General features: G+C 42.5%; 2 protein-coding genes across 3 annotated transcripts in view; one reads left to right on the top strand and one right to left on the bottom strand.

The window, feature by feature from the left end:
- Rchy1 (ring finger and CHY zinc finger domain containing 1) overlaps positions 1–2,437 on the bottom strand; it is a 19,504-nt gene extending 17,067 nt beyond the window's left edge. Inside the window, exon 1 of the mRNA XM_004629249.2 lies at positions 1,800–2,437. Within this exon, the coding sequence (XP_004629306.1) occupies positions 1,800–2,123 (324 nt within the window). The 5' untranslated portion in view covers positions 2,124–2,437. The remainder of the gene's footprint in view (positions 1–1,799) is intronic.
- Positions 2,017–13,840, top strand: Thap6 (THAP domain containing 6). 2 transcript variants are annotated; one of them, XM_023712988.1, is made up of 5 exons: positions 2,017–2,109; positions 2,453–2,555; positions 3,809–4,016; positions 8,029–8,154; positions 12,962–13,840. In XM_023712988.1, the coding sequence occupies exons 2-5, from the start codon at positions 2,476–2,478 to the stop codon at positions 13,217–13,219; spliced, it is 672 nt and encodes a 223-aa protein (XP_023568756.1). In that variant the 5' UTR covers positions 2,017–2,109; positions 2,453–2,475; the 3' UTR covers positions 13,220–13,840. The 2 variants fall into 2 exon arrangements, with proteins under 2 accessions (XP_023568756.1, XP_023568755.1); XM_023712987.1 differs by having other exon boundaries at positions 2,072–2,162.
- The last annotated feature ends 194 nt before the right edge of the window (positions 13,841–14,034 follow it).

Here is a 14,034-nt window from a genome sequence, read left to right on the forward strand (position 1 = left end):
CTCACTTTTTTTTCTTTTTAAGACAGGATTTCCCTATGCAGTTCAGGCTGGCCTTGAACACAAAGTGATCCTCCTGCCTCAGCCTCCCGTATGCTGGAATTACAGGTGTGCACCGTCACAACCAGGCTTTGGGCTCACTTTTAAATCATAACCACGCATAAAATGCAAACTTGTACTATCACAATTTGTTATTTCTAGAGTCACAGACTCGATTTAGATGACCATATTTGGGCTGGCCACACAGCTCAGATGACTAAAGGAGTTTGATCCCATGGGGGGGCCTACCCCCAGGGCACACATTGAGACAGTGATTGAGACTGGCCATGGTGGCGCTGTAATCCCAGCATGCGGAAGGCTGAAAACAGGAGAATCCCTACAAGTCCAATCTGTGTAGTGAGACCGTGTACACCCTGTACTAAACATTAAAAAAAAAGATATAAATGACCATATTTGCTCCTCTCTTTAAAACTTGTAACACCTTCCCCCTTACAAGTCTTCCTCCTACTTCCACATTATAACATGTTCTCTATTAGATCATTTCAACAATATACAAAGATGCTGTAACATCTCCTTGCTTAAAAGAGGGAAAAAAATCCCATGATCCCATCTTTTAGAAATAACAGTCTCCTTTTTTTCTCCCTCCTCTCCAACAAAACTCAGAGGCAAAACGTCACAAACGTTTTATGCATGCTATTTCCAGTTGTTCAATTCTCTTGAATCTGCTCCAATCAGTTGTTATCCCAATCTTCCCAACAACATTCACTTCACTAGGTCACCATAATCATTCATTTCCTAGCCAAACTGAAAGGTTTAGTCTCAGCTCCCAGCTCACTAAAACAGCTGCGCTTGAGCTGATATCACTTCCTCCTGGACACTCTTCACTGACCTCTAGTATTCTGAGAAAAGGAAGTGTTTGAGCTTCCTCAGGGTCAAGTAGCTCAGTGCTAAGAAAGAGTTGTCTAGTTTCTTCGGAGGAGTGAGAGGGCAAGATGTTCAATTCCTTTCAGACACCAATTCTGAAGGGTGATTGATGATCTCAGTAAATTTGAAGGAGCTTCAACCAATGCAGTAACCCGCAGAGAAGGCTTCGGCTCTCCGTACACCCCGAGACTACCTCCTGGTTCTCATCTCTAGTCCGGAACCACAAAGGCTGGCTGGTGAAGTAAACGGACCAAAAAAAATGGTGATGAGGATGATGGTGGTAGTAGTTAACTAATATTTACCAGTCACTCGAGAACGCACCTAAGACATACTCTAGTTGCAATCCTGTAGCTAAGATCCCTATTTTACGCACGGGGCACTGAACAGGCGCTTGCTCAAAGTCACCCCGCTATTGGAGGGCACAGGTAAGACTTGAGGACAAGAGTGTAGAGAATCAAAGCTCAAGCCGACTTTCCCTCTCGCGGGGGTGGGGCTCTGAGAGTGACGCCCGGGCCGTCTCTACTCTGGGGTCTTACTCCAGCTCCAGGCTGCTCCCAGCCCGAGCCCAGGCTTACACTGCTTTCGTGCAAGGAGCACCCGGACCCTCCAGACTCTCAAGTAAACAGCGACGGTAACACACGCTCCCTGGGCGCTTTTCCACGCCTCACTGCCAGTCTGCCTCGTCCCCCGCGTATGGGGCTCGCAAGAGGGCGGGCGCGGTCGACGGGACCCACCTGTCACCCGCCGAGGACCGCCGCCCCTTCACGCCCCGGGCCGCCCCGCACCGCCGCGACTCTCCCAGCCCCGTACCGTAACTCGGCGGGCCACCGCACGCGGGGCTCGAGTCGCCGCCCGTCCCCGCCCAACCCGCGAGTCACCTTCAGCCGGCATCCGCGGTCGTAGTGCTCACAGCCCGGCGGCCTCGGCCCGCGCGCCGCCTCAGCCATCCCCAACGCCGGAGGCCACCAGCCGCCCGACCGCGCCGCCGGCCCGCAGATGGCGGCCGTCACGTGACGAACACTTCCGGTCTCCGCGCGCCGGGCGGAAGTGAGCGCGCCGTCGCCGCCGCTGCCGTCCTCGCCCCGCGCGTCCTGGCTTCTCCCCGCCTCTCCGCTAGCCGCGTCTCGGAAGCTCTGCCTCCCCCGCGCCGCCTGACGCTCCCGGGCCTCCGGCGCTTGTTTCACTTGGGTACGCGGGAACATAGACCCGCGCCGGACACCGCGGGGCCGCCAGGACAAAAAGTGAGGACAGCGGGCTCGGCCTGGGCCGCGGAGACGACGGACGGCGGGGGCGCGGGGCGACCGGGGGCCGCGGGCTGCGCGCAGGACGCGGGGACCGGAGTTCGGGGCAAGCGGAGGAGCGGGGTGCCGACAGGCCTGGAGGAGACAAGGGGCGGCCGGCGCCCGAGCACAGGGCGCGAGGACTCCGCTGGTGCCCGGCGCCGCCGCGAGTTTCCCGCACGCTGGCAGAGGTGGATCCGCCCCCTCCGGCCTCGGAGTCACCCAAGCTTCCCGCTATAATTGTCTTTCAGCGCCGTGATGAGCTGCTGAAGTCATGGTGAAATGCTGCTCAGCCATCGGATGCGCTTCTCGCTGTCTCCCCAATTCCAAGTTGAGAGGGCTGACTTTCCACGCGTAAGACCCGCTGCCGCCCACCGGGCGCTTCCCTTGCACGGAGCAGACAGCTGCTCCAGTGCGGAACCCCGAAGTTCCCAAGTGCCAGGGGCACTGTTTTGGATACTCCTATTTTCCAGATAACTGTTAGGTATCCTTAAAGTTAGGCTACTAAATAAGCTTTTTGTTAAATTCGCAGTGGCACCGTTTCTTTTTTGTAATTTTTAAGATAACTACGAAGGTGTCAGACTCGTTTAAAAAAAATACTATGAAGCTCATTTTTGCTAAGGCTGTTACGCTGTGCTTTAACACTGTGGGGGTTTTTTCGTTAAAAGTCTTCAAGCCGGGCATGATGGTGCATGCCTGTCATCCCAGCGCTTGTGGGAGGCTGAGGCAGGAGGATTGCTGTGAGTTCGAGGCCATCCTGAACTGCATAGTGAGACTTTGTCTCAAAAGACAGACAAAAAGAAAGGCCTGTGTTGCTTACAACATATGAAGGATCTCTACTAGAATGTGTTGATTAACCTTTCTATTAAGAAACAGATGATCAACCATAGTTCGTAAAGTATAAATTACAATTTAGACCGAGCAGTATTGCAGATAAAATGATCTTTTATTTTAGCCATTTCCCATGCATCAATAGAAGAGGAGTAATAGGATTTAATCATTATTCCTTTGCTAGAAGTTGATTTTGCTGCTTTTGTGCCAGGGACTGTGGTATGTGCTAGAGAAAGATCTGCTAGCTAGTTTTCTAGGAATATAGAATTAAGAAGTAAGTATCTATGCCCACCTTATTTCCAAAAAAAGATTTGAGCTACCATGGAAAATTGAGAAAGATATGATTTCTGGCCTCTAGATGTCTCAGAATATTCCTGATGTCCAGAATCTAGATTTTACTGCTGTTCTTTCATTCTTCCACTAAGCATAGGCCTGCTAGGCTGAGCAATTCGCTGGTGCTGACAAAAGGAAGCGCAGAGGGCTCTTGGAGAGCAGTTCTAGATAACGCTTCATAAACCTCATGGATTTTATAATAGTATGCTAAACATCATTGAAACTTTTCTCTCAGGAGAAAAATAAAGGCTGTATACCTGCAGAATTGGCCCCAAAGTGAGGATATTAAATCTGAGTTTCTTGAGCATGCATCATAGCTTCCTGAATATTGCAGTTCCCAAGAATAGTGACAAACTAGGGAAGCAAACAGTCTAGCCACAGTCGTGTAGGACAGCTTTAGTAAGTATTGATTGGCTTTAAGTTTGTTTTGTCTTTCTTTCTAGATTCCCCACAGATGAAAATGTCAAAAGAAAGTGGGTATTAGCAATGAAAAGACTTGATGTGAATACTGCAGGCATTTGGGAGCCCAAGAAAGGAGATGTGTTGTGTTCAAGGCACTTTAAGAAGACAGATTTTGACAGAAGTGCTCCAAATCTTAAACTAAAACCAGGAGTCATCCCATCTATATTTGATTCCCCATACCAATTACAGGTTGGTTTATGAGATACTACTTACTATTAATGCTCACTTTCAGTGGCATGATTGAAGAATTATCTGCCTCTCTTACCTGTCTCTTTGTTGTTTATTCATCTGAAGTGTACTCTCTGAGTTTTTAAATTTATAGACTGCAACTTCCATTTTCCCACTGTGTAGTAGGCACATCGTTTTACTGTTAGGCACATCGTTTCATGATGAAGTATAATAAAGTACACTAACTCAGGAATTCATACAAATCAAGATTTGTGTCTTTAAAAAAATGGAGGTTAGCATAAGGTTGCTATTCGTATTCCCCATACCTCTCCCATTCCTGTTCCCCAATAAATTTTCCTACACTTAACCTCTGAATAAAAATATCCACAACATAAGGTTGAACTTAAGTTCCACATTGACAGTCTAAAAAAAGTTGAGTAAAGTCACGGACACACAGCTTCCCAGATCCGCCAGGTATAAACAAGTGTAAACCTTAGGTGGAAGCAAGAGAAAGAAAACCCAGATAGAGAGATGAGAACAGAAAGAGAAGTCAGAGAAAGAAAAGAGAAGGGTTGAGTAAACTTCGTTGAGTCCTGTATCTTCTCAGGGATGGTGCCATGGATTGGCAGCTTCTCCCTTAAAATCTCTTGAGGTCAAATATTTGGGCAAGTACTTGCTTCCTGAAACGGTTGTCAGAGGGATAGGTCCCAGGGGGAAACTCAAGGAGGCATCTGCCCAGAGGCCTCCTCTGCCAGCTAGAGACACAGTGGTCCTGAGCCCCACTATCTCCTCCTGAGCAGGCTGCACCTCCATGGTGGGCACATTGCAGTGCCTTAGCTGGAGACAGCTTGCTTCCTTCCCCTCAGCAAGCAGCCTCAAGGATGATTTCTCCCTTTTTTCCTGCCACAAGCACTGTTATAGCTAGCTGTACTGTAAAAGGGACCTTAAGAAATGAGGGCATAATGAATTAAACCTTAAGTTACTAACTTCCCAAATCTGTTTCCTTTTAACAACTTTTATTATAATAGGAATTAGATGATAGAAAGAAAAATTAAAATACTGCACAGATCATCCAGAGATAATACTGTGAACGCTTGGTTATGGACCCTTCCAGTCCTTTGTACATGGTCTGTACAAATTCACTTCATTTATTTACATCTTACAGGGGTACACTGTCCTTTCCTTTCCCCCCACTCTACCTATATACTGACTTGTTGGAACATCCATAGGTTGGAAATGCTCTTACTCCTTTCCTCGTCTGAGGCATCAGAGGCCCAGAGAGCTGGGATGCCTTCCCTAGACCACACTTCTGTTAACAGCAGAGGCTGATGGGCACTTTAGCTCCAGACTTCATTTTTAAGTACTACACTCTGTGATGTTAAATGCAGTACTTGCACACATCGATGGCTTTTAATCATTAGTCTATGCAGGAATTATTCAGAGGGTTTTTAAAAAATACAGAGTCTTGTGCCCCACTCCCAGAGAATTTGATTCATAAAGTTTGCACTTTTAAACAAGTATCCTGCCTTGCGCTTTAGATCTGTGGATCATGTGTGTAAGATGCAGAAAAGTGTATGCATCCTAAGTGTACAAATCACTGAATTTCAAGTAGTGAACACACTCATATGACTTATCTCAGGCCAAGCAGTGACACTGCTTGACAGTGTTAGCTAGAGATTGCTACCGCCTTGACCTATATCACTACCAGTTGTCTAAATGTAGCCCTGCCCACAGTGCACTGCAGCTTCTTTAGCTTCTTTAGGATTCATCCATGTAGTCATGATGGCTGACCATTTATTTTCTTTGTGATAAAATATTCTGTTAAATAAACTCATTTCTCCACTCAACTGTGGGTAAACATTTGGGCTATTTTTTCTTTGAAGCTATTATAAATGGTGTAGCAATCAACATTTTTTCCATGTCTCTTGTATACATTTTTTTAGAGTGCCTACATACTTTCATTACAAACGGAAATACTGAGGTCAGGGTGATACACATTCAGTTTGAGTAGATGTTGCTATAGTTTTCCAAAGTGAGTTTCAAATTCAGAGTCCCAACATCAACACAGAAGTTCCTCTGCATCCCCATGGTGTCTGCTGGAGCGGGTATGAATGACCATAAAACAGTCCTGCATATGAGCAGTGATTAGTCACCAGTCTTCACTGTTGTACTTGGTCGTCATGTATTTTTCACCACTGTAAGTAGCACTGAAATGAGTATTGTTCTAGCAGAATTTTTGTGCGTATCCTTAGTTCCTTGAACTAAATTCCTTGGAATAAGATCAGTGAGTAACAGATTTTTAAAGCTTGGCTTCTGATACAGCTCTCCCAAAGCTCTACAATGCTTATACCATCCTGCGCACCACCAGCTATGCATAAGGGCATCGCCCACTCAAGTCCTTAGCGTGTCTTAAGACCAAAAAAAAGGCCGATTGTTTTTATTCATCTTTAAACATTAATGCATTTCTACATTTTTTATGTTTATTGAACATTTGTATGTCTTGAGAAAACTAGGTCTTCTGTTTGTTTGATTTTTTTTTTCTAAGCTATTTTTTAAAAAACGATATCAGTCATTTAACTGCCATTTATGTCATAGTGACCTTTTGGTTTTGTGATTATGGCTTTTTTTTTTCAAATTTAGACTTGCTCTGTAGTCAATAAAATATATTTTCTTACATGATTTTAGACTTCACCACCTTAAAATGTTCCCTATTATTTTCTAGTTCCTTATTGTTTTCAGTTTCACATTAGTTTTTTTTGTTTTGTTTTTTGTATTTTAAGGAAGGGTCTTCAGGGTGTTCAGGGTCTCACTACTAGATTGGATTCATAGTGATCCGCCTGTTTACAGCCGCCCAAGAGCTGAGATTATAGGCATGCGCCACCATGCCCAGATTCAGTTGCTGCCTCAGCGCACCCTGGGGTCAGGGCCAGCATGGCAGTCCCAGGGATTGAACTCCTGGCCCCTGTGCCTGCTTGCGGGCTCTTTAATCCACTGAGCTCTTTGGCCAGCCCTACATTAGTTTGTAATACTATAATTTTCATTGTGGTTACAGACTTACGTTTCTCCAAAAACAAGACCTATCTGGCAAACAACTTCTAGCATGGTTTTAGGAGGGACAGTCCCTGAAATTAGGTATTTTGGAGGAAATGGTATATATAAAGAATACAACTGGTTTGTTTTTTTTTTTTTTTTTATTTGTGTGTGTGTGTGTCTGTGGCCAGCTCAGCCCACTAGAGGGTGGGGCTGGCTGGCATGTCGTGCTGGGGGATTGAACCACAGTGCTTGTGCTTTGCTAAGCTTGTTCTAAGGTGCTTTAGACCACTGAACCATCTCACCAGCTCCATATAACTGCTTTTCTTAAATAGTTTTTATATGGTTTATAGCCTTTCTCCAGTTTTTTAGGTTGCCACTAAAGGCATTTATCTACTTTATTAATGTCTAGATACTTCTGTCTAGTACTAAAAAAAATGCAGTATTTTAACTATTTTTATTGTGTACTATATTTTCAATAGCTGAGAGGAAATATCCTACCAGATTTTCACTTCATTTTTAGGAAAATTTGTGTTTCCATGTAAACTATAGTGTTCAAAATTTCTGTTACAGTAATCTAACTTCTAGAATTTACTGGCTTCTAAAACATTTTTCATGAAAATAAGGTAGTCATTAAACTGCACAAAGTTAAATAAAATTTATCGGGGTGTGGTATGCACACCAATAATCCCAGTACTCACAAATTTGAGGCCAGGCAGGGGTACATAGTTAAGGACAGCCTGAATTGCAATGTGAAGACCTATCCCAAAGAAAGAAAAAAAACAACCTGGCTGTCATGGCACATGCCTGTCACCTCAGCACTCTGACAAACTGAGGCAGGAGAATCAGAAGTTCAAGCCTAGCCAGCAAGTTAATGACTTAACAAGACTCTTCTCAGCGTAAAAAGTGAAATAGCTGGGACCTAGCTCAGTGCAAAGGTCCTGGCTTAGTTCCATGTACCAAAAAAAAGGGAACTCAATGATTTTTGTTAACTTCCTAACAGGAGAAGAAAGAAAAGCTGCACTATAGGAAAAACTTCACTCTCAGAACCCTTCCGGTCACAAACCATGACCACCAACTCATCGGTGCTTCTTCGTACATTGAAAAGTTCCAATCTCAGTTCATTTTTGTAAGTAAAATTATTTATTGAACTAATGTTAATACTTTTAAGATGAGTATGCCCTATCCATCAAGATCAAACTTTGCAGAATCTTAACAAAAGCTAGGAATTTATGTGTTCATGGTCTTTTTAACATGTAATATCTAAATAGTGCTTCCCAAGGTCATTGTAATTTGTATGCAAATACAGTGTAAAATTACTTAATCCTTTACTAAAGTAAGTCTTTAATTTAGTTCAAAGAATGCCTTTTCAAGGATGTTCTATATGTTTTCTGTATGGAAAAATCTAACAAAAGCAGTGATTGTTTTCTTTAAAGCAGTCTTATACATACCGAGTAGTCAAGCTTGTGTTTACTCATCTGTAGCCTGTTTCTGCTGGTGCCAAGATGTAAATCTCTTACTATAGCTTTACAACAATTCTTGAAAAATGTATTAATCCACTCTATTTTTCAAAGTGTTTTGGCTGTTCCAGGTTATTTACATTTTCACAGGAATTTAGAGTCACTGTAAATTTCTGCCCAAAAGCTGGCTGGCATTCTATTTTGCGTTTCACCTGTAGATCCATTTGGGAAATTTAACAGCTTAATGATCCTCAGCACATGAACTCAGAATATCTCTGTTGAGGTAACTGAGGTAATCTCAGCATTGTTTTGGCTTCAGGAGCCAAGTATTATTTCACTTGGCCAAACTTATGCCATGAAATTTTGTACATTTGGATGCTGATATAAATGGTGCTGTTTTGTTTGCTGCTAGATATGGAACTTAACTTTTGTGCACTGATGCTACATCTGACAAACTGGCCCAATTCAAACATTAGTTGCAACAAATTTCCTACTTACATCATTACGTTCTCTGTGATTGAGGCGTGTCGGTTCCCCTTTCAGCATGGATGCCAGTCATTTCTTCTGTGGCACTGCCCTCGGCCATTAAAACTACTGAATAGAGGAACTGAGAGCTGATCTCCTGCTCTGGCCCCAGCTGTGGCAGGAGGGCCTGCGGCTTCCACTGGCAGCTGTGACCTTTGCTGTAGCTGTCAGGAGTGCCTTTATCTGGTGGAGGAGGTGCCTTTGTGTTCTCCACCTGCTGAGTCTATCAGAAGTGGATGTTGGTTTTGCCAAATGCTATATCTTAATATAATGAGTTATATAAATTGATTTTCAGACGTTTAGCCAACCTTTTGTTCCTGGGATAACATGCATTATCCATGTTCTATATTGTTGGATTCTATTTGTCAAATTTCTGTCTAGTCTTTATATGTTGTTTGTTTGTTTGTTTGTTTGTTTTGCCTTTTTGAGATAGGGTCCCTTTATGCAGCTCAGGCTGGCCTTGAGCTCTCTTTGTAGCCCGGCTGGTCTTGAACTCACAATCCTCCTGCCTCAGCCTTCCGAGTGCTGGGATTACAGGCATGTGCCACCATGCCAGGCTTTCTTTACATGTTTAAGAAAGATATTTTACCTATAGGATTTCTTTTTCTTTTGTTTTTACTATTGTGTATTTGTCTAGTTTCAGCATCAGAATAATAACTGATTTCAAAGAATGAGTTGTAAAATAGTGCCAACATTTTTGATATACTGGAAAAGTTTGTGTAGGATGTTGCTATTTCTTCGATAAATATTTGATAGACTTTTTTTAATTTTTAAAAAATCTTTATGTATTTGGTATAGCGTTTTGCTACACAAGTCTGACTCACAGTGATCCTCCTGTCAGCCTCCCCAGCTGCTTCTCCCACCCTGATAGACTTGTTCTCCAATGCTATCTGGACTTGTAGTTTTCATTTTAGGAAGTTTGGGTTTTGTGAGGGTTTTTTGAGGGGCTGGGGAGATGGCTCAGTGGAATAAGCTCTTCCCTGGCAAGTGCAAGGGCCTGAGTTCAATCCCTGGTTCCACAAAAAAACAAAATTTTTTTTAATGTATTCAAAGAATTTGTCCATTTCACCACACTTGTCAAATGTATTAATTTAAGGTTTTTTGCACCATTTTTTATTATCTTTTTAATAACTATAGAATCTGTAGTGATTTTTCAATCATTCTGATCATTTCTGGTCATTTCTGTTCTTGGATTGCCTACCAGCCCTAGAGATTTAACAGTTTTATTGATCTTGTCAGTAATTAGCTTTTATTGATTTTCTGCCTAGTTCGCTGATTTTCATTCGTTATTTCTTTTTTTCTACTTCAGGAAAATGTATTCATCTGTTTATAGCTAAAGTGGAAGCTGAGCTTATTGTTTAAATAGTATTCTCTCAAAGTATTTCTTCAATAATGGTGTTAATTTCTCCCCAAGTATTATTTCCCACAAATTAAATATGTTGTGTTCTTATTATTGCTCAGTTCAAAATACTTTCAAATTATATTTTGATTTGTTTTTTCTCATTTTGTTCTATTTTGTGACAAGGTCTCGCTAAGCAGTGCAAGGTGGCCTTGAACACGCTACTGGCCTCGAACTTGTGCTATCCTCCTGCCATATGCTGTAACTGCGGATGTGTGCCACCATGCTCTGCTGTTATTTTTCATTTTTAAGTATGTCATGTAATTTCCAAATATTGAAGGTTCTCCAGATCTGTTATTGCTAATTGTGTTGTGGCTGAAGGATACCCAGGGCAGAGCCTGACCCTTTGTGCATGTGTTGAGGTGTATTTTACAGCCCAGCATGATGGTCCATCTTGGCAAGCTTCTCTGTACATGTGCAATGGGGCATTGTGATCTGACCTGGGCTGTGTTTGTCAGTGAGCGCAAGCTGTTCGATATGTTCTGAGGCTTTGTTATCCCTACTTAATTCCTGTACTTCTTTAGTCTGTTTTTGAGAAAGTAGTGTTAAAATACTATAGCATAGTTGGAGATTTGTCTGATTTTCCTTGCAGTTGTCAGTAATTTTGCTTATTATATTTTAAAGCACTGTTACCAGGTATAACTTAGGTTTGGTAAATGTTACAAACCTACTTTCATTACAGTTGGTAGTCATGTTTGCCCTGGGCTGACTCTGTTGCCACCGTAGCCTGCATCATTATTCCTCTTGTCATTGTGGCTCTCTTGATCAGCTTTTATTAGTGGTATCATCTTTGAAATACTGTTTTGTTTTGTTTTGTTTTGTTTTGTTTTGTTTTGTTCTGTTCTGTTTGTAGGCAGCATGTAGTTTTGGGTCTTGTTTTCATTTGTTTTTAGTCCAGACTGATAATCTTCCTTTCATTGGGTTACTTAAGACATTTATACTTGATGTGACCCTTGATATTAGGGTGAAACCTGTGATTCTTTTCCTTTGTTTTCTACTCCATTTTCTTTTCTGCTTTTCCTTTTCCTTTTCCTCCTTCTCTTCCTCCTCCTCCTCCTTCCCTCCTCCTCCTTTCCATTTGCTTTTGTTCCCATTTATTTTCTACTTTTAGACGGAGTACTCTTTGCTTCCGCTTTACCTTCTTCTTTGATGCATGAGCTAGAACTCTGTTCTTAGTAGTTGTCTTTAGGTTTATGCCACACTGTAAGTTACCCACCCTGGGCTCGTGGTACGCTTCTCACAGCTATGCACCGCAGCCTTGCCTGCCCACACGCCTTTGCCGCCACTCTTCTGTGTTCTACCTTTACACACACTAGACTCTAGATGGTGTTGTCATCATTTCTTTTTAAACAAAGATCATTTTGTAGAGACTTCAATGGTAAGAAAGAAACTTGGTATTTCCCTGTGGTTGCCTTCCTGATGTCCTTCAGGCCGTGGTGTGAGCCGCATCTCCACCCAGCGGGTATCACTGGAAGGACTTCCGCCGACTTGTACAGAGCAGTAACGCAGTGCTAAACCCTTCAACAGTCCTGTGTCTGAGTCATCTGTTAGTCTTCAGGGGTTTTTTCACTAATATTTTCACTAAATATTAAATTCAAGGTTTGTAATTTTGAGGTTTTTTGGTCCTAGCATTTTTAAAGTTGTAGTTCCACTGTATTTTTATGTGTGTTTTGTCAGATGAAAACTGTTATACTTTGTTTCTTTTCCTTTTGCTTTTAATATTTTGTACTAGTTTTGGTTAATCTAATTATGATATGCTTTGGTTTAGTTTTCTGGTGGTTGGAATGTGTTGTTGAGGTTTGTTATCTCTGGATTTATATTTTTTGTCAGTCTTGGAAAATTTGGGGTCATAGTTTCTTCAAACATTTCTTTGTATCCCAGCTTTGCTTTCCTGTCGTTTGGGAGCACTGACCACATACACATTACGCTGCCTGAAGTTGTGCCACAGCCTTCTCTACTTTGATTTTCATTTGTCTTTTTTTTTTTTTAACTATTCCTTCTCAATAACAGCTCTTCATCTTTATTATTTGATACCCTTTTATAAGATGTTAGTGTTATTTTCCATTTTAAATGAACATGTCTGTATATATAATCATAACCATAATACGCCTCAGTAGGAGTGCTGTTATTGCTGCAAAGCTCCAAAACCAGAGTCCTGTTCAGATCCCCTCCACCCACTGAGCCCAGTGCCCTCTGCCTTACACTTTTCTGAACTGAAAGTCTTCAAAATAAAGTAGTAGATAAAAATTGAGCTTACTGATGCCACACAAGCAATGAAGCTACGTAGTTGGTACGAGTGTCCAGGTGTCTGTAGCAGATGCGCACCCAGATCATCTGTGATATTCTGTGTACCTCCTGTCTTTCTGGTCTTGGAGAGCAAAAAGACCTATGTGCTGCTTTACTTCCACCCCATCCTCTTCTAGACTCTTTACACCTCCAAAATCACCCCCTCAGAGATCTGCACTGGGCATCATAAATGAGAAAACAGCTGAAGCCTGGAAACAAGCCTCTATCTAATGTATTGTTGAATGATTCAGCTTTTGTGTTTTCAGGAGCACAGCTACAGTGTAATGGACAGTCCAAAGAAACTCAAACATAAGTTAGATCATGTGATCAGCCAGCTGGAGGACACCCAGGAAAGTCTGCGCAATGTTCTAGACCGAGAAAAGTATTTCCAAAAAGCACTGAGGAAAACGATTAGAGACTTGAAGGATGAATGTCTCATCAGCCAAGAAACAGCAGAGAGACTGGACCAGTTCTGTTGGGAGCCTCCTCGGGAGGGCACAGAGCATGGCTATTCTGCGAGGTAGCACCATGCTGCAGCCTTTCAGAGTGTGATTCTCACATGTGTCATGTATGGTGCCTGTCACTGAAGTCCTGCTGGGGTCCTTCGGAGCATTATGCATTACGGTTGTTACCCACAGTCGTTTTTGAAGATGTACAGGAATGTCTGTGTGGTAGTTCAATGTTTGTGTCACTTGTGATACTTATGTTTTATATAGACTTAAACTAGTGCCACTATTTACTATTGTAAGATGCTAAAAGCTTGAGAGAATTCCACAGAAATAAGGAAATTACATTTTCCGTGTTAAACTCTGGTGGTAGGAACCAGACTCTTCAGCAGCAACAGTTTTTTGTGTTGAGTGAATACCTTTATTTATACTTGCTTTATGGTAAGTAGGATTTTATTTAAATGTATTTTAGTATAAAGCAAAATTCACTGTGACAAAAACCATCTTGCATTCATCTCCAGATGCTTTCGTTCATAATATGGAAGGGCCTTTTTACACAGTTGCCCATAGCTTCTACTCTTAAGAATAACATGGAGGCTTTTAAAATTAAGAGCCACTTTAAGAAGACCCTTCACAAGGGAATCACCATCGTTCTCCTGACCAACACTCAGATGTAACCACAAGTTCTTTTAAAAACAAAGCCAAGGGGCCGGTGAGATGGCTCAGTGGAATAAGCGCTTCCCTGGCAAGTGCAAGGATCTGAGTTCAATCCCCGGTTCTGGAAAAAAAAAAAAAAAAACATAAGATAATTAGACTAGGGGCCGGGGAGATAACTCAGTACAATAAGCGCTTGCCTGGTAAGGGAAAGGGCCTGGGTTCAATCCCCAGTTACA

This window comes from Octodon degus, unplaced genomic scaffold (assembly GCF_000260255.1).
Source record: "Octodon degus isolate 3935 unplaced genomic scaffold, OctDeg1.0 scaffold00028, whole genome shotgun sequence".
NCBI classification, from domain to species: domain Eukaryota; kingdom Metazoa; phylum Chordata; class Mammalia; order Rodentia; family Octodontidae; genus Octodon; species Octodon degus.

Bases quoted from the DNA above. Each gene is read 5' to 3' on its own strand.
- Thap6 (XM_023712988.1), top strand. From the start codon at position 2,476: ATGGTGAAATGCTGCTCAGCCATCGGATGCGCTTCTCGCTGTCTCCCC. The intron at 2,556-3,808 runs GTAAGACCCGCT...CTTTCTTTCTAG, and splicing joins AGAGGGCTGACTTTCCACGC to ATTCCCCACAGATGAAAATG. The intron at 8,155-12,961 runs GTAAGTAAAATT...TTGTGTTTTCAG, and splicing joins TCCAATCTCAGTTCATTTTT to GAGCACAGCTACAGTGTAAT.